The 24346-nt window shown below is 36.9% G+C and overlaps 1 protein-coding gene across 6 annotated transcripts in view; it reads right to left on the reverse strand.

Annotated features, from left to right (window-relative positions):
- Kcnip4 (potassium voltage-gated channel interacting protein 4) overlaps positions 1-24346 on the reverse strand; it is a 1049546-nt gene that overhangs the window by 96853 nt on the left and 928347 nt on the right. Inside the window, exon 2 of one of the 6 annotated variants that reach the window (XM_034508320.2) lies at positions 21648-21749. The exons of the other annotated variants lie outside the window; for them this stretch is intronic. Within the exon in view, the coding sequence (XP_034364211.1) occupies positions 21648-21749 (102 nt within the window). The remainder of the gene's footprint in view (positions 1-21647; positions 21750-24346) is intronic. 6 annotated transcript variants of the gene reach the window in all.

Here is a 24346-nt window from a genome sequence, read left to right on the forward strand (position 1 = left end):
AACTCCCGTTCTAGGGGATCTGACACCCTCAAGCAGATATACATGTAGTCAAATTACCAAAATAAAAATATATAAATTAAAAAAAAAACTTTATCACCCTTATTTCACTCCCATGAAGCTCCATGAACACTACTGACGAATAGGAAAGAAAGAATGTGCTATCCAGAGAAAGCAGAGAAGCACTATGGAAAGTGTCTTCTAGATATGACATGGCTAATGCAGTCCTGAACTCATAGTAACTGTGGTTACCTTTAGAAGACCAATACAGATAAAGCTAGGCAAAACTCTAGCATAGATAACGTAGAACTTATCCAGGCCCAACTCCTTACGAAGGATCTATTAGCATTGGATATTTCTTTGCGGAATGGAGAATCATTACTTCTTGAGCTCGAGTCCACAGGTGGGTTTCTCATGCTTCAGTGAATAGAATCACATTTATGCACATATGGGTATCTAGAGCTAGGCTTGGTAGGTCATAAAAGAAAAGCACTATGAAGTTGGGAGGGAATCATGTTAGTGGTGAGTTTGAGGATGTTTGAGAGGAGAAATGTAGAAAAGGTATCATTTTTATCTTATAAATGTATAACATTCTTAAAAATAAAGAAAAGGATAAAACTCTTATGAAAGTAGTATGTTAATGTCATGTGATGGAAAGCAATGAAAGTAGGCCAGAAAAAGATGCTAGCTATGTATTGCCATACTGACCATATCCTGGGATTTAAAGAGAAACTCTAATAGATGGAAATAGAATGCATAAAGGATGCAGGAAAAGTTGCTTCACAAGGTAGCTGTGGATTAGTGGCCTGATTTGTGTTGGGTTCTTAGATATGTTGATACAAATAAATGTCATTCTTCAGACATATAACATGAGGGCATGATGTCAAGTAGAAAAAACTAACTTTGTAAAGTCACCTGTAGGCCTCTTTCGCATCATATAAGTAGAATTTCTTCAACCCACAATGCTCTTCCTTCTGTACGTCTGTTAATCTATAGGTTTTCAAAGATCCAATCCAAGCATTCCTGCCTCCTCTATGAAGTCTATCCAGATGGCCCCATAGGATGTCCTAGCTGTTTGCAGCCTGTGGGTTATGATCTCTTTAGGGGTTGGATGTCAGATATTCTGCATGTCAGATATTTACATTATAATTCATAGCAATAGAAGTAAGAAAAGTTACAGTTATGAAATAGCAACAAAATATTTTTATGGTTGGGGGTCACCACAATATGATTAAAGGGTCACAGCATTAGAAAGGTTGAAAACCACTGAGCATGACATAATAACTTTTTCATGTTTGATGTCTCCCTTGTGAGCTCCTTAAAACATGATGACCCTCACACATCTTGAGTATTCTCTGGGTCTAATATTTACCCTGGAGTCCCAGGGACTTGGTGACTAGATACATAATGAATGCTGATGATGCTGGAGTTCCTGTTGTTCTGTAGTCCTGTGAACTTAAAAATTTTCCCCAGAGAAAAACTTTTCAAACTGTGATCTACAGGGTGTGAGTTGACCTAAAATGTCTTCTTTAGAACGACTGTGCTCCTTTCACTGTTTTGAGAAATATGGAAGAAGCAAAAGTGGAGGAGAGTTTAATCTGATTTTCCAAACCCTCTTTTCAATCACAGGCTGGCCTTGCAGAGATCCGGTGACCTTTACAGTAGTGTGGAACAAAGCCATTGCATTAACCTCCGACCTCTTTACCATGCAGCAAGTCTGACTGCACTACACACTAAGGACAATTTCTTTCTCTAGCTGTCACAGACTTGCAGATGCTGCAGCTGAGACAAAGGCCTAAGGCTGGAGGTCAGTGTGATTGAATTAAGTAGTATAACAGGGTGATTATCTCACGTGATATTCAAAAGGAACCACGCTCAGCATGTCTGCCTGTGGGCTCCCTTGTTTTTCCCACTGACTAGTATTTCTTTATGAAGTTGACCTTCGAAAAGGCTGTTTCTATTTCGAGGCACCTGACAGGCTCCATAAAAGATTGTTAAAATCACCGGCAATTGCCAGCGTATGCTAGGTTTAAGAAGCAGTAGCACTGAATGCAATCAACTGGTTCCTGAGTGGTGACTCTCATAGGAGCACAGCAGCAGCCTGCAGGGGAACCCTTGACTCGGATGCCATCTGGGAACATGCATTCTGGAAGAGTCTAACACAGTGCCTAAAGCTGATTAAATTCCTGGTGTGCACCAAGAGATAGATGAGATCTCTTTACAACAATTCCCCAAATAAAGTATCTCCAACCATCTGTCACACATGTGGAGACTGAGCCTCACAGAGTGAAAACCATCCAGGCCCAGATTTCACTCTGAAGAAAAGACAGGGGCCTGATTTATACCCAAATCTTGATGTCTCAAGGTGACTCTTTCCTTTTCCACAGTCCCTCTCTTGGATCTGAGAGAAATAACAGTGACCAAAAAAAAAAAGAATGGCCACCTCTTGTCATCTGTGTACTGCCAATGTCCTGCTCTCACTCCTGTCTATTGCTATCTGACTTCTGATACTTACTTACTTGTATGGAATGAACCGTGTCACCCAGATTCACATGCTGCAAACCCAGGGTCTTGCTGTGGCTTCGATGAGGCTACCTTTAGAGTTTTTAATGTGCTGAAATATGTTCTCCTTAGCACTGCTGTGAAAAGACAGTGGGACATATAAAAGGCAGGGCTAATGGACGGTTCTCCTGGCCCCTACCTCTTTCTGCTCTGGGTCTATGCTTACCACACTCCCTGCTTCGTTCATGTGCTTCCTCTATGATGTTCTAGCCATGATATAATACAGTAAAGGGGCCCTCATCAGAGCTGGCATCCTCCTGTTTTAACTTTCAGGCCCTGAAACTATTTAAGAAAACCATATGATTTCATCACAAACTCTCCAGCTCAAGTGAGTAAAGGAAAATGAACTGATAATCTGCCACGTGACTGCATTTGGAGCCAAGGCCTTGATGATAATTGGGATTATAAAATGTCATGATACTGGGGTCTAAATCCAACACCCAAGAGGCCTTGTAAGTTTATGAGGACAGTAAAGGATACCTGGGACCTGCTCAAAGGAAATTCCTCCTGTAGATGCAACAAAAGCACAGAAACTTACTGCTTCTCTGAGTTTAGACTGGCAGCTTTTAGACTCATGAGAAAGTAAATGTGCCAAACATATTTGGTCTGTGGCACTCTCTCTCATCCAGTGAAATTCAGGCGAGACACAAAACTAATTAAAGGATGCCTTGTTACCTAGGATTCCTAATGGGTCCTAGGAAGTTTGCTGGCCAATTCCATCACTTGCTTTTCACAACATTCTTCAAGAGTAGAATTATCAACTTCACTTTTTCAGATAAGAAAACTGAGTGGTAATGCTGTACTTCTGGACTTCACCTAAGTAGCTCACAGTCAAGTTGCTAGTTAGAAATGAAACAGACCAGTGTCTCCATCTGCCTGGTACCTGATCATCCAAGTATTTTAAATGAAATGCCTTGTTTGTTTGTTTGTTTTTGTTTTTTTTGCTTTTTGGGTTTTTTTATTGTTGATGCTGTTTTTTTTTGTTGTTGTTGTGGGGTTTTTTTGTTTTTTTTTTTTTTTTTTTTTTTTTTTTTTTTTTTTAAACAGCCATCACTGTTTACAGAACTATCACTTAAGCCTGGCAACATGTCATTTCATTTAAATACTAACATTAATTCAGTGAAATATCCTCTGTGACCTTTGTTTTAATTGGAGCAACCTGGGACCTTCGAAGTTGAAATAACTTATTCAAGGTCACATGGCACCTGGGAATCAATCCTTGCCTTTTTATCATTAATGATCTGAGTTTAGTCAATTTGAAGTTGTCAGCTGTTTACAGAGATAATAATAGTGAACTCCAAAATCTTAAGAGATAAGAGGTGCCTTGTGCGATCACCAGGCAAAATGGGCCAAAGTACAGAGTGGAAGTTTCCAGATAGCAAAGAATGGCCTGGCAATAAGAAATATGAGGAAGACAGATGCAGAGGGGATAAGGCTCTTGGGGCTAGGAAAGACACAGGTGGATGTGTGTGGAGCTGCTGCTTTGCTTGGGACTAAAACAATGGACCCAAATGGGCTCTGCATTCTTGTGCATTCCCAGGCCTTTGCAAACTAGAAAAACTCAGGCATTTTGCCAAGGAGCTGACCCAAGTGCTGCATTTGTATCTGAGATACCATGCAAATAATATTTTAATTCACGGGTTTTCTAAGAGATTGAATTGTGATCAGAAAACAGATTCCCAAACCCAGACACGGTTGCACCGTCCGGGTCTGGCTGCCTCTCTTTATTCTTTATTCCTTAGATTTATGTCTCTGAGGGCCAAAGATGTCCTGCATTTAAGGCAACAGGCCCCGCAGGCCATGGCACAATTGGGCTGGAAACTGGAATTTAAATTACTGGGGAACAACAAGATGAGTTTTAAAATAGGCATCGTTCCAACAACTTTTCTTAAAACACTGTAGAAGCCCATTATAGCTGGTCATAATTATGCAAATTTGACCCTACCTGAAGTCTTTGTCCTCCTGGATATAACTGCAAAGAATTTTTCTATAGAAAGAAGCACGTGTGTCCTGACCTCTTAAAAAATAGTTTATTTATTCATTTTTTAAATTTTTTTATATGCATTTGGTATTTGGCCTGCATGTCTGTCTGTGACAGAGTTGGATCACTGGAATTTGAATTTCAGACAGTTGTGAGCTGCAATGTGGGTGCTGGGCTATAACTCAGCTCCTTTGGAAGAGCATCCAATGGTCTTACCTGCTGAAGCATCTCTCCAGCGCCAGTGTCATGACTTTAAAAACACAAGATTGTGCACAATGATTCTAATGCAACAACCAAAACATCCCATGGAGAAGGGTATCGCAGAAGTGGTTTCTGGAGGCAGGTTCTACTCACATGGAAGAGGCATCTTCCCTAAGAAGCCATAGTCTCCTTTTTAAAATTTTTCTTTAAATTTATTTAGGGTATGAATATATGTTGTAGTGGTAGTGAAAAGCACATATATCAGCGTGCACATGTAGAGGTCTAATGAGAATCTGTGGGAGTATATTCTCCCATTTCTATATGTGGGTTTAGGAAAATGCATTTAGGTTGTCTAATTTAAAGGCAAAGACTCATACTAGCAGATCCATCTTGCTGGCTTCTATTTCCCTTCTTTACTTTGAAATTATCAGACCATTGGCATGTTACTCCTACAGCACAAACTTTGGTATATGAAAATGATATATCAGTCAGGAAAAGAGAGAGAGACAGAGAGAAGAGATAAGACAGAGAGAGACAGACAAACAGATACAGACAGAGGCACAGAACAGAGACACCGAGACATAAAGACACACAGAGAGAAACTATGTGAGGCATCTCAGTGATAGGAAGTGAGAGGAGAAGCTAGGTGATGAAAGAGAGATAGAGGGGGGAGACAGGGAGGCAGATGTTCACGTGTCTCCACCAGTCAAAGATAGTTGATATATCTAGGTTGGGTAGTGGGTTACACCTCTGATTGAACAATACCAAACTTATAAAGCCTATGATTAACATTTTTTAAAAAAATGTATAAATGCAAAAAGGAAAACGGGGCATGGGATAGGGGTTTTCTAAGGGGGGGGAATGGGGAAAGGGGATGGCGTCTGAAGTGTAAATGAAAGATCTAATAAATAAAAAAGAAAGAAAGAAAAAAAAAGATACCTTTCAAAATTTCAATATGGTGTTTATTTGAAAATGTGTCTACTGAGGCTGAGCATATGTCTAATCCCATAATTTGGAAGGCAGAAGCTAAAAGAGAAGGACTTTAAACCCAATTTCCTAATGAGTTCAAGAGCCAGAGGGGTCGGGCGGTGGTGGTGCACGCCTTTAATCCCAGCACTTGGGAGGCAGAGGCAGGCGGATTTCTGAGTTCAGGGCCAGCCTGGTCTACAGAGTGAGTTCCAGGACAGCCAACAGCCAGGACTACACAGAGAAACCCTGTCTCCAAAAACCAAAAAAAAAAAAAAAAAAAAAAAAAAAAAAGAGCCAGCGGGGCTCATAAGACCCTGTAACAAAAACCATCTATATTTTCTATTAGTAATGTAACTTCAAGATTATATCTGAGTAGGAATCAGTTTGTGTAGTCGAATCCTGAACCTCCTTTTTTTTTTTTTTTTTTTTTTTTTTTTTTTTTTTTTTTTTTTTTTTTTAGCACCACTCTCTGAGCTTTTATCCCTAACAGGTACCTTTTATTAAATTAATCTGCTAAACTAGTAAGTAGGTAAATAATGTCATGATAATCCTGAATATTTTCTAAAATGCTGTTTATTACTAAATAAGTAAAAGCATGGGCAAGTGGTAAGCATTGGTGGGGTTCCAAAAAGTTTCATCAAGCCCTTATCTCAATGCTGCTTTATATGGAAGGTCCCTCATCATTGGAAACTATCCCCAGAGTCCCTAGAATGAGGGGTTATATTCTTTGATTTGTATCCCAGTCTGACACATCGCCCATAGGAAAAGATGTCTGGAGAAATAAAGGATTGTTTTGCTTTGTTTTTTTTCTGCCTACAAGGTAAATCCTTTTCTCCTTTTATTTTTATTTCATTTTTATTGTACAGATACAAGGCACGTACATACACACCCATATTTCTGGTTTTCGATGTCTTAGTTGTCATCTTGCTCACAAATATTGGCCAGAAATTCAGTTAGTAAATACTAACAGGGATTATGGAATTAGCTTACGTCTGCACACTGTACAGCTGATGAGGGATGAAAGAGTACCTGGAACAAATTACTTATATCTTCTTTCTTTTCTATGACTTGACATTCATGAGCAGAGTTCAAACCTGGGCCAGGCCTGGTAAGCATCTCTTTAAAGTGTTTGGCAATGTTAATATTTTTTAATGTCAAGAAGGTGGTGACTTGGCAACCCTCTTGACTCTTCCTGTCTTTACAACCTTTCATCCATCCACCCACTGGGAACTATTTTGGAGTGCACATAAAGCATATGTGAATAATTAAGTCTAAGCTGATGATGTACACATAACCCATGAAGAGAACACTACCAATCCATCAGAAATGTTGAGAGATGCCAAGGCATGCACAGACCACCCTGAGTATTAGAAGCCTTGATGTTTCTTAGTATGAAAATATTTCTTTACATTTGGCATTGAGAGTTTTAAGACCAAACTAAAAAGTCTTTAATTAGTACAGTATCCTACTCTTTAATTAGTATGATATCCTACTTTATATTCATATATTACATGAAAAATGAAAAGTACCTTGAAAATGGTCAATTATTTTGAACATTTTCCGTTAGAGGTATTTGTTGGCAATGACATAGCAATTTCCATTTTAGGAGAACTTGAATTGCTTTGCAATTTCAGGATTGAATTCAATCCTGAATAACAACCCAGAGGTGAGCTGCAAGAGCAATTCCTCACAGCATGTATGAATGGATTGTCTCTGTTTTCTTTGTAAACATTAATAATTTCCTAACAAGATCAGAATTTTTTTTTAAAGCCACCCAATTGGATTGCATTCTATCAGCACCAAGCTTATCACTACCATAGTAGGTCAAATGGCCAATTAAGACAGTAGTTAATTATTTATTTGCTGATCAACACAAGGGACATTTTTTAGATAAAGAAAATAAAAAGAATATTGCCAAATATTACATCTACCGACATAATCTATACTAGATCTGATCAGAAAGAGGAGGATGGAAGTAGAGAGTGTGATCAAATTTACCCATAAAAACAGATCAGAAAAAAATAATATTCTAATCAGGAAAGAAAAATTCTTAGAGTGATTATACCCAATATATATTTTTTTAAAGTATTGATACATAGAGAGAGGAAGAAGTTTGGCCTAGATCAGTTCACTCGGTTAAAAATGCCATAACAGTAGGTACGGACTGCTTAGGTCCAAGTGGCATGTTTATATTACAGCTGCTTCTTCAGGTGTCAACACAGAAGAGGGGACAAAATAATGCTAAAGGACCAGAAGAACTTGGTATCTTCAGAGAAACAGTATTCACTGGTCCTGACAGTCCTAATGTACATGTGAATTCTGTGCAGTTGTGACTGGATCCACAAGACCTGAAGAGGACAAGGCCTTTCAAATTCCAACCATAGACGGGGGAGGGATTCAAAAACTTCTGCTCCTATCTAAAAGCCTACTAATAACTGACAGCTGCTCAGAGAGATAATGCCAGGTTTTTTTTTTTTTTTTTTTTTTTTTTTTTTTTTTTTTTTATTTCCCCAGGGATAAGAGCCCTGAGATGTTGTTCATGACCTCTCAGATGGCCCCCTACCCATGCAGATGATGACAGCACTAAGTGCATTTAGTGGGTATTGAGAGCATGGGATGAGAGAGAGGAAGAGTGGGAGAGAGAGAGAGAGAGAGAGAGAGAGAGAGAGAGAGAGAGAGAGAGAGAGAGAGAGAGAGAGCATGAAGTCAGGAGAAGTGGTAAGAGGAGTTGGCAGGGTGTTTTTTTTTTTGTAGGGGAAAGAATAGGAGCTAAGTTTATCAAAACATACAATATGCATGTATGAAATTCTCGAAAAGGTAAAGAATGCTTTGAAAAACGAGTTGCTCTTGAATTGTGACAGACTTGCCCCTGGTTGTCCTAAAAATCTAATAACGCCCAATCCACACTTAGGTAATTTGCTGTGTCTAAGTAATTTACTTTGATCAGCTTATGAACTTTAAGACAATTCTATTGATGCTGCATTCCAGATTTATTGATGAAGACACAGACACATAGAAAGAATCTAAGCAATTTGACAATGGTCAAGGTTCCTGGGTTTGTGTGTTGTGCTTTGTTTGTGAGTTCCAAGAGACCAGTCAGGAGCCAACTCACTCCAATGTAATCACACTAGGGTCTTTATTTACAAGCTCCAGGTTAAGCTTACTCACTGCTGACCCTGACATAGCAGGATGGTTTGGCAAAGAAGCCTCGAACTCTCATGGGACAAGGTTTTATAGAAAATGGGAGCAACTGAAAGGGTCGCCATTCCGGCAAGCATCTAATTGAATCACTGTGTAAGTAAAGCCAACAGGTCAAGGTTCTGAAGCAAGACTGTGAATGGAGTAGCTTTGGCCTCTCAAATGGAATTAATTATTCTGCTGCTTTTTCATCCAGAGAAGAGAGGGAAGTGATACCACACTTATGTAGAAATATATATCCTTGAAGAGTCATAAAAGTTGTAGCAAGGACTCTAATCAGAAGATAACAATTATATTGGAAGTGAGAGTTTCCTGAAATCAAGCCTTATTCTTGTGATTTCCTATGGAAATAAAAAGCCTTACCTTCAGGTATTAAACATTAAAAGCTACCAGTGACAGAACTAGGCTTAAAAACTTTGTTTGACTCTTGCTGTAGTATTATGCCAAGTGGCGGTCACAATATCTATTAGCAATAAGAATGTTTTCACCCTGTATCATTGGTTTTCAATAACCTTCTGAATTCATGTAGCATCATATACAAAAGGACAAGGACATGGTTAGAAAACCACAAAGTGGCTTTTTACAGTAAGCAAAATTATTCGATTTTCATTGTTGCATCTAAATATTGTAAGTATTCTAAGTATTATTGTCTTGTTTCTATACATAAAATTTTTTGGAAGGAATGATCTAATTTGTTAATGATATAGAAATGGAAGATACTCAGTTAAGACTTAATCCCTAAAACTCTGACCCTAAAATTCTTAAGTCTAGGATTGGCATCAAATTGTCTGAAAACCAAGAGAAAACATTGTTGGGGAAGGACAAAGTTGTATTACATGAAATAACCAGAAAATATTAATCCTTAATCTCTAGGAAAAGACTTCCTACTACTAATTTTATTCAAGAAGGTAATAGAAAAAAAATGACCTTTTAGAGTATCATTTTAAAATGTACATTTATAAGACATAAGAAAAAAACTTAAGAGAAAATTTATTTTTTTTTAAATGTAGTGGGTGGTTCAGTAGTTATCATTAAGAGTAGACAGAAACTGATGAAATTTATGGCCTAGAAATGTAAGAAAATCCTCTAGGAAATTGCTGAGAAAGGTTGGTTGATGTTGGTAGGGGTAATGTCTTTGCACTGTAGGAGGTGATATCATGGAATTGATACACTTATAGCATTAACATTGTAATGTTATGCATATCAATCATTGCTATGTTTAGAATGAAGTATTAAATAAATTGAGAATAAATTGTATTCCTCCAATGTTTGAGCTAGTTTTCTGTTTTAGAAAATATAATATTGTAAAGTTCAAACAAAAACTAGAAATTTATTATATGACCAGGTAAAACTTTACAAAACTCAGTATGGATTTGTTCTTCATATATTTAACGACATAAGATTGACATAAAGTAGTCCTTAAGAGGATTGTGTGCCTGAACATACTAAATAGAATGTCATATTTTATGTGCATTTGGCATCTAATAAAGATTTGAGAGATAATGTGATTTGTTGTTATTTGTTGTACTCTGTTTTTAACATTAAAGTCTAGTGTCTTCCTCAACACAGTGACTAGAACTATGCCCACATTACCTCTAGGAAATCGTGCAGTTAGCACAAAAATTCTATGATGTTTCCTCTGGATCTATTTCACAATTCTGTCACTGAAGAAAATATTTAACCTTTCAGAGCCTCACCTTTAAGAAAATCTATAAACTGGAGAATATTTGTGTTAACTTTACAAAATTGTTTTGAAAGAATATTTAAAATACTCACTGGTAGATATTAATCGATCAATAGATGGCAGAATTCATTTTCTTGCCTACTTACTAAGTGAAGCATATTTCTAGCCTCTACAAGAATGAGGGATATGGAACAGCTGACTTCTGACTTTTAGCTGTGTCAACTTGGGTAGAGCAATAAAGTCTCTAATGAAAGCATTTGCACACTGTTGGCAGGAAGTTGAAATGAAATGTTGTTTGTTAATTATTTTAAACTATGCGTTAGAAGGATACTATGAAGGTACAAATCATAGTCCCTGACCTTCTCCATTAGTCACTTGATCATGAAATGGTTTTATTTGTGGATCTATCCTTTTCAGCTAGGAAGATACCTGCCATGTAGTAGATTTCAATATAGATTTTTTGTCATACAATTAAATGACCTTGGCTTGAGTTCCATCTTTGTTGCTATGTAGTTCTTGTATAATTTAGGGAAATTCACCAAAAATGGCAATATTGAGTTTCTCATCCATATATTGATGATGATAACGATTGAACAGTAACTGCCATTAAGTAAATTTTAAAGGTTACAAGATATTGCACAGTGCAAGGTCCATCTTTAGGTATCCAAACATGCTTTCTGTTTTTATAACACAATCTTGCCATTGAAACTTTTAACCCATGTAAAACATTAATTATTTTAAGTTGTAATTGAAGTAAACCACATGTGCTTATTATTGCCTCCAGAATACCCAGTAGAGATATGTCTACTTTAAAGCAGAAATAACTCGGGAAGCTAAATCTATAAGCCAGCATGGAATTGTTCTTCCAGACAAGGTTTCAGATGGAACTGTATATACTAGAAGATGAATAAGGCTTTCCTGGAAAGTTCATCTTCACAACTTGTCTTATCTTCTATCTTTATAATGAAACTTTGCAGGCAAAGTTGGGCCAATGTTTTTTGAAGGGAGGCTGCCCATCAACCCTGCTACTCTAAATCCTTTGGCAAGAAGGCAATTTGAAAGTAAGCAGCTAAGCTTTAACCCTGCAATCGAAGCAGATAATGTAGCCGTAGTCTGTATTTTATATACCTGGTGGAGTGGAAAATTGAGTCTGTTTGAAGTATTCACTTCCCATTTCAGTGTCTAAAGGAAGCTGGCAGAATCCAGCCTTATTGACTGGACTCTTATTTAGGCTGAATTTTACTTCTTAGGTCAATGCAGATGGAAAATAGTTTGTAAGAACTCTTGTTAGCTACACAGGTGAACAGTATCCCAGTACTGATAAAATTAAGATTGTGGCGAACCAGACCCAACATTTGTATAAAGATTTTTTTTCATTGTATTACTATATGTGTATTAGGCTGACAAAATTGATTCAAAATAACAGTCATAAAAAGTAGAAAACCAAAAATTTTTAAATTTCATCAAATAGGCAACCACCCCCAAAAGAAAAAAGTCGTACTAATTAACAATAAAGCCTATTTCAAGCTTGCTTATATTTTTCAAGGATTATATGTTTTCTTCTGACATCTTATGAGGTCTGATATAATGCTACTATCCTCTTGAACTCATCTCACTTTTTTTTTCCTGTATTTCTTATCTTGGTGAATTCTACCATGGTCCTTTGGTGAAATCTCTTTTCTACTATTCACTCAGCAACACCAATTGTTTCCCAGTATTTCTGATGTACAAAGGCCACTTGAGTTTACCCTTCTGCTACTCTCCGCTGTTGGTTAGACTTTTGTCATTTCTTGTAGGCAGTCCAGTCCAGTCCAGGGTATACTCCCTGAGTTCTGACATTATGAAGCAAACTACTTCAACATGGAATAAGTGTGAGATTGCTAATTAATAATTAAATTTTTATTTTCACTTTAGTTTTCCTTTTTAAGTAGAGTAAGACTATAACTGTTCCGATCTCAGAATCTTGAAGTTAATAATAACTATAATTGCTGTGTCATGCTATAGAGGGTACAGTGAGACCGTTTCTTGCATAGACTTTTATGGCAGGTTTCTGGCTAACTTTTCTGTTCTCTTTTCTTTCCTATCCCTCACATTTTGGCCCACCCCTACCAGACTATGTTAAGCTTCTCCTTTTATGCAGCTGCTTTATCTCTTCTGATGAAGTGATGTCTCTTCTCCAAAGGGCTCCGCAGACACACTACCTTCCATTCAATACACCTGGGGTTACTCAGCCTTATCTAACTGACAACAGTGCCTGTGATAGCTGTGGTGGTGGTCGAACAACAGTACAGTTATCCACTAACAAAACAGTCATAAGTAAAACCCTCACTGTTAACCCTCTGAGCATGCCCAAAGAATATTTATCACTGTAATGTCCATATTATAGATAAAGTAATCAATAAAAGATTAAAACATTATAAAGTTTCTGTGGCATATCAGTCATAAATCCATGTTTGAGCCAAATAAGCTAATATACATTATGACACTCTCGGTGCTAATTCTTTTGAGTAATGCCTCTTACATCATTTTATTTCTAATTATTGTACCTGGTTGATCTTGACATGTGTTTATTTCACTGTAATGGTAGTCTTCAGACTGGGGTGAGGGGCTCTGTCACTTCCCTTTGTTTTAGTACTATTATCTATAATATAGTGCTCTATAACTCTACCACTATGAAATGAAATAAACTACACATCCCCACAGCTCTTTTCCTATGGCTGGTTTATATCACTATTTAATCAAGATTCTTTGTAGATATACAATGTTCCAGAACAAGGAATGTTCTATATTTTTCCATTGGACTATTAAATACCTATGGATACCTATGTGATTTTGGGTAAGTCTGTTAAACTTAAACTCTCTATGTGTTTCTCTCTCCTTCTCTTTCTCCTTCTCCCTCTCCCACTTATTCCCTTCTTAAACTACCCTTGACATTTGTTATTTGAAAAGTATTTTATGATGATGAAATATGATTTTTCAGAAGAAAGGTAAGCCTGTAAACAGTCACAAGAAAGGTAGAAGACAAATATAATTAGCAACATCTGTCACCAATAAGTAAATAGTAGTGCCAATTGGTTTTACACTAGATCTAAAAGAAACGTCTCTTGTTTCCTATATGGCATTTCATTGATGCTCAGATATCAAGCGAAAAAAATGAAATTCCACGTAGCTCTAAAATATCCATGATTACTCTTCATCAAAAACGAGAGATGTTATCTCAGTGGACTCTGTGATTCTAGATGAAGAAGACCTGGTAACAGTTTTTTTTTAATCATATTGTCTCAGAAAGACAAAACTTTTATTTCCTGGCCCATCACCACATCTCCAGATAAATTGGTCTCATGAGCTTGTTTCAAGAAAGTAAATGGAGAAAAAGATCTTACTTCCCTAAAGTTGACATTGCATATATTTGTCAAAATATTGAACACAACTAGATAATAAATAAAATGTGTAGACTGTGGAGTAAAACCACAGACTAAGACCCTTGTCTGTCTCTTTCTGTTAGTGGAATCAAGCAAGGAAATTCATTTCTTATACCTAAGTGTCCTATTCCGTAGAGTAGTGCCAATCTTGCATGATTATGTATGTTATAGTAAGTTGGTATGCTGATCTGTGTAGAAGTCAGAACAGCATTAGATTTAGTGTATATGCTAGATATTTCAAAAATAAGTTTAATATCTGTGAATTTCATTGTAATTCTCTGGTTCATAAATGCAGTGAAATCCACCTACCTTCTAATAGCTAAAAATAAAGCTTACAGAATTTCCTGGATCATTTCTCAGATCCTCTATCAACTTTCTCTACTATCTGCCTGATTTGGAGATTTTAGCCAAATCTACCATGAAAGATGTCCCATGAACTTGGTTACTTGTGAGAAGGCAAGCTTTTAAAAAAAGTTTCTTGGGGATTGATGTTATCTTTTTAAATGTCATAATGCTGGCAATTAAAGCTTCCTTTTGAAAACAAATCCACCAACAGCAAAAATACTGTTGAGGTCTCTGTCAACCTGGCCACGTGAAATTTCCCATGATCAATATGTCACCGGGGAAAAATAAGACTTCCTGAAATCTTAAGCTGTATTTGATACCAAAAATCTTAATATAGTTAGGAAATAGTGCCTTGTAATGATTCGTGCCAATGTGCTGCTGGTGGGTTATCAGTTATGAGTACTCTAGTTTAATGATGATCTTGTCTCATCTGTTCTTTATGACTTCTTAAGTCAATACAAATTATGGACCAAACCATTAATTTAGTAAATAAAGTACTTTTACTGACTAGAAATATTAAGACAATACTAAGCAGATGCTATTTTGATCCAATTTAAACTATATATATATATATATATATATATATATATTATATATATATATAATATATATAATATATATTATATATATTATATATTAACATATATATTATATATTATATATATAATATATATATAACATATATAATATATATGTATATATATACTTAAAGCTTTCTCTTTTGTATGAGTTCCTAGCTGTTATCAGTAAGTGCCCTGTCAGTTATTATAACATCATTTGAATAAATAGGAAAATGATTGCTATTTTTGAGGTAAAATAAATGACTCAGTTATTTATTTAAGAAACAGCCACAGGCTTTGGCAGTATTTTGGTTTTGGAGGAAAAAAGCAATTTCTGTCTATATTTGTGATGCTGGAAGTAATTTTTTCATACTAAACCATAGGTGATGTGGGCCATCATATTCCTTAATTGTATAAATATGCATTTATTCACAATCATATGCATGTTAGTTGTCATGTTTTGGTATTAGGAATAAATATTATGAAAAATCATGTTACTTTGAGAATTCAAAGGTTGTAAAGATAACCAACTATACAGAATTTAGGCATAATATCTTTACATGTTTCCCTGGCTCTACTCTCTTCCTATCATTAGTGCTTTGAGTAAAGAAGTTGACTTTTATAAGCAATATTAACACACACTTTGATGTTCTGGTTTCTCATTTTGTCTAGCCAATAGGAAGAAATCAAACGGGATCAGAGAGGAAACACGGACAGAGCTGAAGATGTACAACCTATATTCCTGGAAGCAGGAGTCCAGACTCACAGCTTTCCAAGATTTCTTTTAAATTTGAAGACCTACGAATAAATCAACTATGGTCAAATTTTTAGAGGCCTTTTCAGCAGATGCCAGAGGTGATGAAGACAGATCTCCCTGCAAATTATCAGAAACATAGTTGTATGTTTTTTGTTTTTTTTTTTTTTTTAATCTGGAAACCTAGCTCTGCTATTGATGAAGATTTCTCTTTTTTTGTGCCAATAAATTTTAGATATTATATGTGACAAATAGTCATGTTTTCAGATGATATTAGCTGAGTTAAAATTTGTCATTTATTTATTCTGATTGTGGTTCATGTATTAAGTGTTATGTGTGAACTACTTGATTTAATCCTGTACTAATACTAATAATCATATTAACAAAATTTTCAGATAACAGAGAGCTTTCTGAGTTTCCAGTGCTCTATGCTCCTTCCCTCTACAAACGAGGTTCTTTTTCAGGCTCTCAGATATTGCTTTATTACTGATGCTTGCCTTAACCCAGCCCATATACTCTCCTTGCTCACATCCACTTTTAAAAGCAAACCGACGCATTTACTTCCTTCTTAATACTTATTCCATCAAGAGGGATTTATCTTTGTTTTCATGTTATTTCTACCCTCCCAAAATTAGAGCCAAGAAACATATAACTCTAAAAGAAGTCATTTCTTAGAGTATTGTACATGTTTCATATAAATTCTGTAAATAAAACAAAGACAGTATTGTGAATAAAGATTAAGTAAGGAAACCGTGGGTCAAAACATCCCAGAAATTTCTTTCCTAATGATCACAACAAGAACCCAGTATGTTCCAGGATGCTGCTGTCCATCTATGTCTTTAAGTTATTGTTGGAAGAATGAAGTGCACCAAAGAGTGCTATAGCACAAGATTTAGAGAACTGAGTTTACATCTTAGAGAGAAAACTGACAGCAGTTCGGTGACCAGTAGGCCAGAGGGTGGGGAAGCAACAAGGGAAGAGAGAGCAACTTCAGAAAGTAAGTAGCTGATGATGTCAGGCAAGTGACAGGGGGCTCCTGGACTCACAGCCGAGTGAGGCAATTGGGTTGCTACATTTGACTATGTTTCCTCAATAGCCTGGTATGGATACTCAACCATCAGTAAGGAATTGGGTAGTCAGGGGATAGTGGGGTGAACGCAAAACTTGAATAAGACAATACTTATTTTAGTAGATAGCTGTTCCTCACCTCTACCCTTACCTCATTTCGTACTCTTGTTCAGAAGTTATTCACACCAGGAAGGACTCTACATCTTAAGTGAATGAGCACGAAGTCACATCGATTTCTAATTTTCAGTTACTATCACATGGCTTGAGTGGAGAAGGACATCGAGCATGGCCTGAACTGGTTACTTCTTTCTCTTAGAGTCATCCACTGCTCTTTAAAACTTCGCAGTGGTAGCTGGAATTCTGGACTTCTGTTTAGCAGTTTCTCAACCATCAGAGTCAAGAAATGTGCTTAAAATGTTAATTTTGTGAGTTGGGAGTTGTACCTTTTATTAAATATTTTGTCTCCAAACACTTGAAAGCATATGGTCTTTCTTTTTTTTTTCTTATTTTATTTTATTTTATTTTATTTTATTTACATTTAAGATGCCATCCACTTTCCAACATATGGTCTTTCATAAAACACTTTACCGTGTGCTACTTCTTTTAAGGCACGGCAGGAATAATATGTCAAGTCTGCACTGAAGAAGTGACAGAAGGTGAAGAAAGGAGGGATGAAGAGGGTGGTGTTGAAGAACAGGCAGTGATAAAGAAGAAGAGGCAGCCCCACTGTGTCTTGCTTTCAGGGTGGGGCTATCACAGACATGTTCATAGACAGGCTTCTTCAGGCTCACTGCAAAATGCTAAAGATGTTAACAGCCTCAAACAATTTCCAAGAGCAATGCTGCTCTCTGTTGAGAACAAGTGATTCTTTTTTTGTACTAAATGGAGAGATCATATAGATACTTTCCATGACCCTTCAAGTTTTAAATTTTCTAATTTAGGGCTTCAAGTACTTCATGGCTCAGCAAAAGTGTAAGCTTTTCTATAGGAAGCTATCAGACACACAGCATTGGAAGCCTCATGAGGTCATGTAGCGCACACTCCTTCTGCCACTCAGAGATCAATCAGGCTTAGAACCACTGAATTCAGTCAAGACTAATCTGCACTTTCTCAAAGCCCATACATGGGCTATGTATACCTTTCTTCTGGGAGCCTAGAGACCTCTGTTTATCTGCTTTTTGTTTGACTTTTCTACCTCTCCCCCCATATTCATATGGTTTATTTTTACATTGTCCACAATTGCTAGAATCTAGTCCACAAAGGAGTGGTAATATGATTATTTGGCTAACATAACAATGGAATTCATCGTTTTCTTTTCCAAGTACACACTCCTACATAACGTGCTTTCTTGTGATAGCTGGATGCATGAAAATGATTGCTACTGGACAGAGACTTTTACATCTGAAGATGGATAGGGTCTACAAATCACCTTATATCTCTAGCACGATGTAAACAACAGCTGGTTTCTAGTTTTTAAATATTGGTAGATACTAATTTTATATAGTCTGAAGTCTCACAAGAAGTTTATTTCAAGTATAACATGTAGATAGCTATATATATATATATATATATATATATATATATATATATATACCACAACTATGTATTATATGTGGCAATATGTATCTTTATAATATCCAGAAACCACCAGTTAGAGAAAATGTGCAATATTTGTCTTTCTGTATCCAGCTTGTTTTCTATGATAATCTCATAGTCCAGACATTTTTAACAAATTATATACATTTTTTTCATTATAGTTGAGTAGAACTCTATTATACATGGGATGTTTTCTTCACTCATCTGTTGATGGACACCTAAGTTGAAAGCATAACTCAACTATTCTGAATAGTTCTGTAAAAACGTGAATGTACGTGTACCCCTGTGACTTGTTTGCCTAAAATCCTTTGGGTGTATACCCAGAAGTGTGTTTGCTGAGCCACTGAATAGCTCTGCTTGTAAATTCTTGAGGAATCATCACAATAGTATCCAAAGTACTGGGATGGATTTACATTCCCATCAGTGGATATATAAGGGTATTTTTGCTTACCAGAATTAGTTACTATATTTTATTTCTGAAAACCATCCTGAATGACATGAAATCAAGTCTTAATGTAACTTTAATTTGTATTTCTGTGATGGATGAGGATATTAAAAATGTAGCAAATATGAGATTTTTGTTATTATTATTATTATTTGTATTTAGAACATTTTTCTGCTTGGTCGTTATCTCAAGAAACATCGTTTTAAGGTAGGACAGAGTTAAATTGATTTGTGTCCTCTGTAAATACATTTTTGCTAGATATTGGTACAGAGAAAACACTAACAAAATCTGACAATTTGTTCTTAACTAAGCAACTATGGAGACTCATTTGACGCATTTTAAATGTCTACATGATATAAATGACTACCTTTTCAGCAAATATCAGGTAAATTGGCGATGTTGACTCTACATTGGAAGGAGAAAAGCAATTTCTCTAATAGCCAGCTGTCCCTGACAAGCAGAGGTCATCAACCCTGAAGCTTCAGCATCGTGTCGGATTACTGCTTTTCATCCCTCTGTATTACAGCCTTGTGGCTTGTTGCTGACATGCAATGTCTTATTCGTGAACTGTCATACATTTGTAAGTGTTCATGTGTATGTAAGATGAAAGAAAAATTAAAACAATTCACCTTAATAATAATTTTAATGATTCCCTGAACAGAGTTTCTACCTGGAAAAATCATTTCTTTTATTGTTACTTTTTCCCATAAAGAATGTAACAAGATCTAGTTGAGTAGATATCTCTGTGTTTCCTGTTTTGGATTTTGCTCTGTATTTTGAAATGTGGTTTGTTTATTGTTCTCAACACAAGGTCCATTTTGGTTGTCTTATGACAAGTACTCACTAAACGGGCATATATGCCTACTAGATCATACTAGTGTAAGATAGCAATGTTCAAAATAACTGTTTTTGTTTGTTTTTAAATTCTAAATGTTGGACTTAATATACTTCCTTTAAAAGTTCTTTCCATATTTTCTCTATTTGTTTCATAGAGAGTTACAATATTTACATTTTAAATCACCAATTGAATCAATGGTTTCTACACAATGATATGGCAGAATATAAAGAAGGTCGGTTGGTATACTGTCTCTAGACCCACGACAAATGAGGATTGTTTCCTCAGATTTTTAATGTTCTATTTCCTTCGTAGGAAAGTTGATCTTCTCTTGTCTGATTCTAGGAGTTGTTTGATGCTTGGAATTAAATTATTGTAAACATTTATTTTGTACACAGACCACTTATAAATCCCGTCAGTGACATTTACTATCTTTGGAAAAAAGCTGATGTTAACTGATGTTCTCTCTTTAGGAGCTTTCTAGTTTCTACTACACAAGGATGCCACATAGTTGAAATGAGTGAGAAGGTAGGCCAGTGTGTTAGTTTCATGTGTCAGCCTGGCTAACCTAGAACGCTTAGTTATTTAATAAATCTCAAATCTAAATGTTGATGTGGAGGTAGTGCATAAAAGTGGTGATGTCTATAATTGGCAGACTACAAGTTCATTATAGATTACTTTGGATATAGTGAGTGTGTCTCAGGCAACGAGGCAAGGTGTTAAACAAACACGAGGCTTCCTCGAGAAGAGTCCTGACTCTATCCTACAACATCAAATGCTGCCTAACTTTTCAATCTACTCATTGCCACTGTCCTATAAGCCAGCATAATTGTATTTAGGTGTATGGGTTTACACATAAGTATGTGGTATAGGAAAATACATATATACAGATAATGTATGTATGTAATAACATATATATGTGTACATATATATGTACATATATGTTCATATAATTGTATTTGTTCTGTTTTTCTGGAGAACTTTGTCCAGTGTGTGCAGAGGGATAAACAAAGGTAAAGGAAGTCACAATTTTAAAAAAAATTCACGAAGTGATAATAGAAGTTAGGTATATATGTATGTCATATGATCTAGCAATCCTTCTCCTAGGTCTATGTTCACAGTAAATGTAATTGATTTGTTAAGGAGACACCTGTACTTCCTTGTAGAACTAGTTGCCATAGTCAAGCAAAGGAATTAACCTAGTGGGTGATCCAGTGAATGAAAAGAAAGCCTGGAAAAGAATAAATTCTTGTCCTGTGTATAACATGGCTGGAACAGGACATTATTAAGTGAAAGAGGCCAGACACAGAATGCAAAACACTGCATCATCTCTTACTTATGTAAAGGAGTTTTAGAAGTTGATTTCATAGAAGTTGAGAATATAATAGTGGGTACCAGGAAGTGAGGAGCATAGCTGTGAATGAGGAGTGAGGAAGGAAGGTTAATAACTGGTTACTAAGTTATAGCAAGATAAGGCTTCAGTTGTATCTCAGAGTGGCCATTGGTGACTATAATATATCATGTATCCCAGAAAAGCCAGAAGTAGGGGGTTTTGGATAATTTGTATCAAAGAAAAGATAAATGTTTGAGGATGTGGATATGTTTATCCATCTGAACATTATGCAGAATATGTATGTACCAAAACACCACATGGCACTCCATAAATATGGACATTTTCTGTTGCAACTAGAAAACAAGAAACTTGTAAAATAACATAGCTCAAATTGTCAGCTGCAGTGCAACTATTTTAAGCGAACAGTCTTCTATGCTTGTCCCCAAGCTTCAGATGAAACTGAAATGCGTCAGTTTCAGGAAGCAGGGGCCTCTGTTTCTGACACCGAGCTTTCAGCCTGCTAAATGAAAAACGCCTGTTGCTTATAGTTCTGTGTTTCAGATAAACACGAGCTGTAAATAGACATTGCTTTGCAGGAGATGATATATCGATTCTTTTGAGAAACAGAAATTGCAGTGCGTGCCGACCTAAACAAGTAAAGCAAACAATTTAGGGGCAAAAAGAAAAGGAAACTTGCTTTGAATAGCAGGAGACGATGTTTTGGCAGCTGAGCAGGGCAAGAGCTTCATGAGACGCTCTTTAATGCTGCGCTTGGTGTTGTTCTGGGCGTAGAGGAAACCTAGAAAATACATGATCGGTTCTGTTAGTGCCTTCTGCACAGAAGGACTCACATGACGGCAGGGGTCACCAGGGAAGCTGGACAGGCAGGATGGGGGGACAGCCAGCTAGCTGCTAGCTCAGGCACTCACAGACAGCCGGTTAGGGCCCCTAAAGTTGGTTTCCTTATTTACTTTTTACGTAAGCGTCATATGTTGCACTAAAGGTGCAGATTAGCAAACAAAAACAGAATGAAAGGATTCTCAGTGGATGACAAGGGTAAAATTTGGTGGCTTAGTTTGGATCTCGGATCAAAAGCAAAACAAATACAACTGGGAAAATGTTGCTTGAGTCGAAATTTCAATATCCAAACCAGAGTTAAGGGCCCCACAACTCAATCTTCTTTTCTTTCTCATTGCTCCAGGCTTTGATTACAAAGGAGGTAGATGCTCTCATAAATCACACACACAGCCATCACCTGATAGTACTTTTGCCTTCCCTGAAATTGAGAAAAATCAATGGCCTTGACAGGCAGTCTCATTAGCATATATTGAGGAGTCCGGATATGTAGAAATCCTTCACATTTTTCACACAGTGACATTAATGAACGGAGCTTATTCAAGTGAAGCCATTCCAAAAAAAAAAAAGCAAGGTGTGTTTCCAAAGTGTTCAGGAATAGAGCCTGGTGCCGCAGGAGCACATCCATGACTTCAGGCAGTTGGAGAAGACAGAAAATCAGTGGTGGCTCCGCACGCAAGCTAACAAGCGCCTGAGACAACTTGTCATGTCAGGAACCCACTTGTGTTCAATTCAGCATCATTTCAGCCATTCCAAATGCCTGATAGCAAGGATCTGCTTGCTAAAATGAACTGTAAAAGTCAAACCGGTGTGGAAGATATCTGATCTAAAGCAAAGCAAGAGCATCAGTTAAATTTAAAGTTATATTATTTTTGTGCTGGGGACCTGGCAAATATGGCTCTTGTTTCTTCTCTACTTTATTGTTTCTACCTTAGAATTTTAAGCAAGCCCTGACCCTGACCCTGACCCTGACCCTCGAGATCCACCTCCCCAGGAGAACATACCGGCTACAACTGTTATTTGCAGGAGTGAGAGAATGAAGAGGTGAATATGCACCTCAGATCATCCTCCTGATTAAGAGTGCTCTTAAAACTTCATACTGTCTGGGAACAATGTCCTGACGTCTGCACACGATCCGAGGCTGCATCACTCCACGGCACCTTCACCCACTCTCCTTACTGCTCTAGTGTATTGCCCACCGGCCAGGTCATCCTTTCTGACTTTGTCAGAACTTACAAATCATCTGTCTAGCCTGGACACTAGCTAGTGTGGAACATCTTTCTCAACTGACTTCCTCAGAGAAAGCTGAGGATCTGGCACAAAATAAAAGGTTAATAAATTCACATTGGGCATATAAAGACCAACATCAATTCATGTTTTAAGTCTGATTTATATAGAGTGTATGTTGATTTACTTCCTCCTACATTTCTGGAAGAACTTTTTCACCTAGGCACTCCTTCCTTTGGAAACTCCGAGGCAAAAGGATTTTGTATACCATCCTCAGGCAGGCATGCTGTCTCTCTGTCTTTGCTGTTTCCTTACGGCCATGGTAAGGTATGCGCTACATCCTTCTTTGTAGTAAGCCCTTCACCAATGGTCAACATCTATATTTCCAGTCTGCTTTTGAAACAGTTCGGTTACATTCCTCTGACAAATTCTCCCTTCCTGTCTCCATCTGACCTGTGGAGAAAGACTTCTCCATTGTTTTCTCTCCCAGCCCTAGTGGTCCAGCAGTTCATCATATATTGGCATGTCACCATGCCCTGTCATAGATAAGAGACAATGAAGTTGAGGAACAATGTCCTGCCAACCTTCTGTAGCAAGAGACAGAAGACCCCAAGGGAACTTCTACCACAGCTCCTTAGCTTCAGACAATTTCTTGGCAATTAGCCAGACTCGGAATTTTTGACAGAAATTCGAGATGTTTCCTGGTTGCTTGATTTCCTCTTTGTCCCATGAATTATATTTTAAAGCTCATGCTTTATATGGGGAGGGGAAGATTCCCCCTCCCCAACTACTTGAAACTGTCAGTGTTACCTCTGTTGTCCCTGTATTATTTGGTAAGATCAACAAATTGTTACTTTAGATTAAGCTTAAGAAGTTTTAAGATTTTAGTCCCCACTTCTTACTATTTGGTTCTAAATGGCCTTGGAGAGATCATTACTCTCCAGGCACTTATGTTTTTTACAAGTTCACATGTCTCTTTTAGGAATACATCTTTGTATTTCATATTAGAGTATTAAGGTTAAAATGCCAGCCTCAATAGACATACTTTGATTGACTAGCCCTTAGCTGAGGCTGTTCTTTGGGTAGATTCAGGCAGACAACTGGACTTGTCTTTCTTTGCAACTTCCTCTCTCACTCTGCTTTGTGATTTGCTTTAAGGTAAAGTTTCTACCATATGCATATGCCACTGTGATCTAACCTGCTCTGCCATGTTTTCCCCATGAATGAAACCCCCTGAAACTGTCATCCAAAATAACTTTTTTTCTTTTAAATTATATCTATCGGGTATTTTGGTTTCAAAGAAGTAAAAGTTAA

This window comes from Arvicanthis niloticus, chromosome 7, assembly GCF_011762505.2.
Source record: "Arvicanthis niloticus isolate mArvNil1 chromosome 7, mArvNil1.pat.X, whole genome shotgun sequence".
Taxonomy (NCBI): Eukaryota; Metazoa; Chordata; class Mammalia; order Rodentia; family Muridae; genus Arvicanthis; species Arvicanthis niloticus.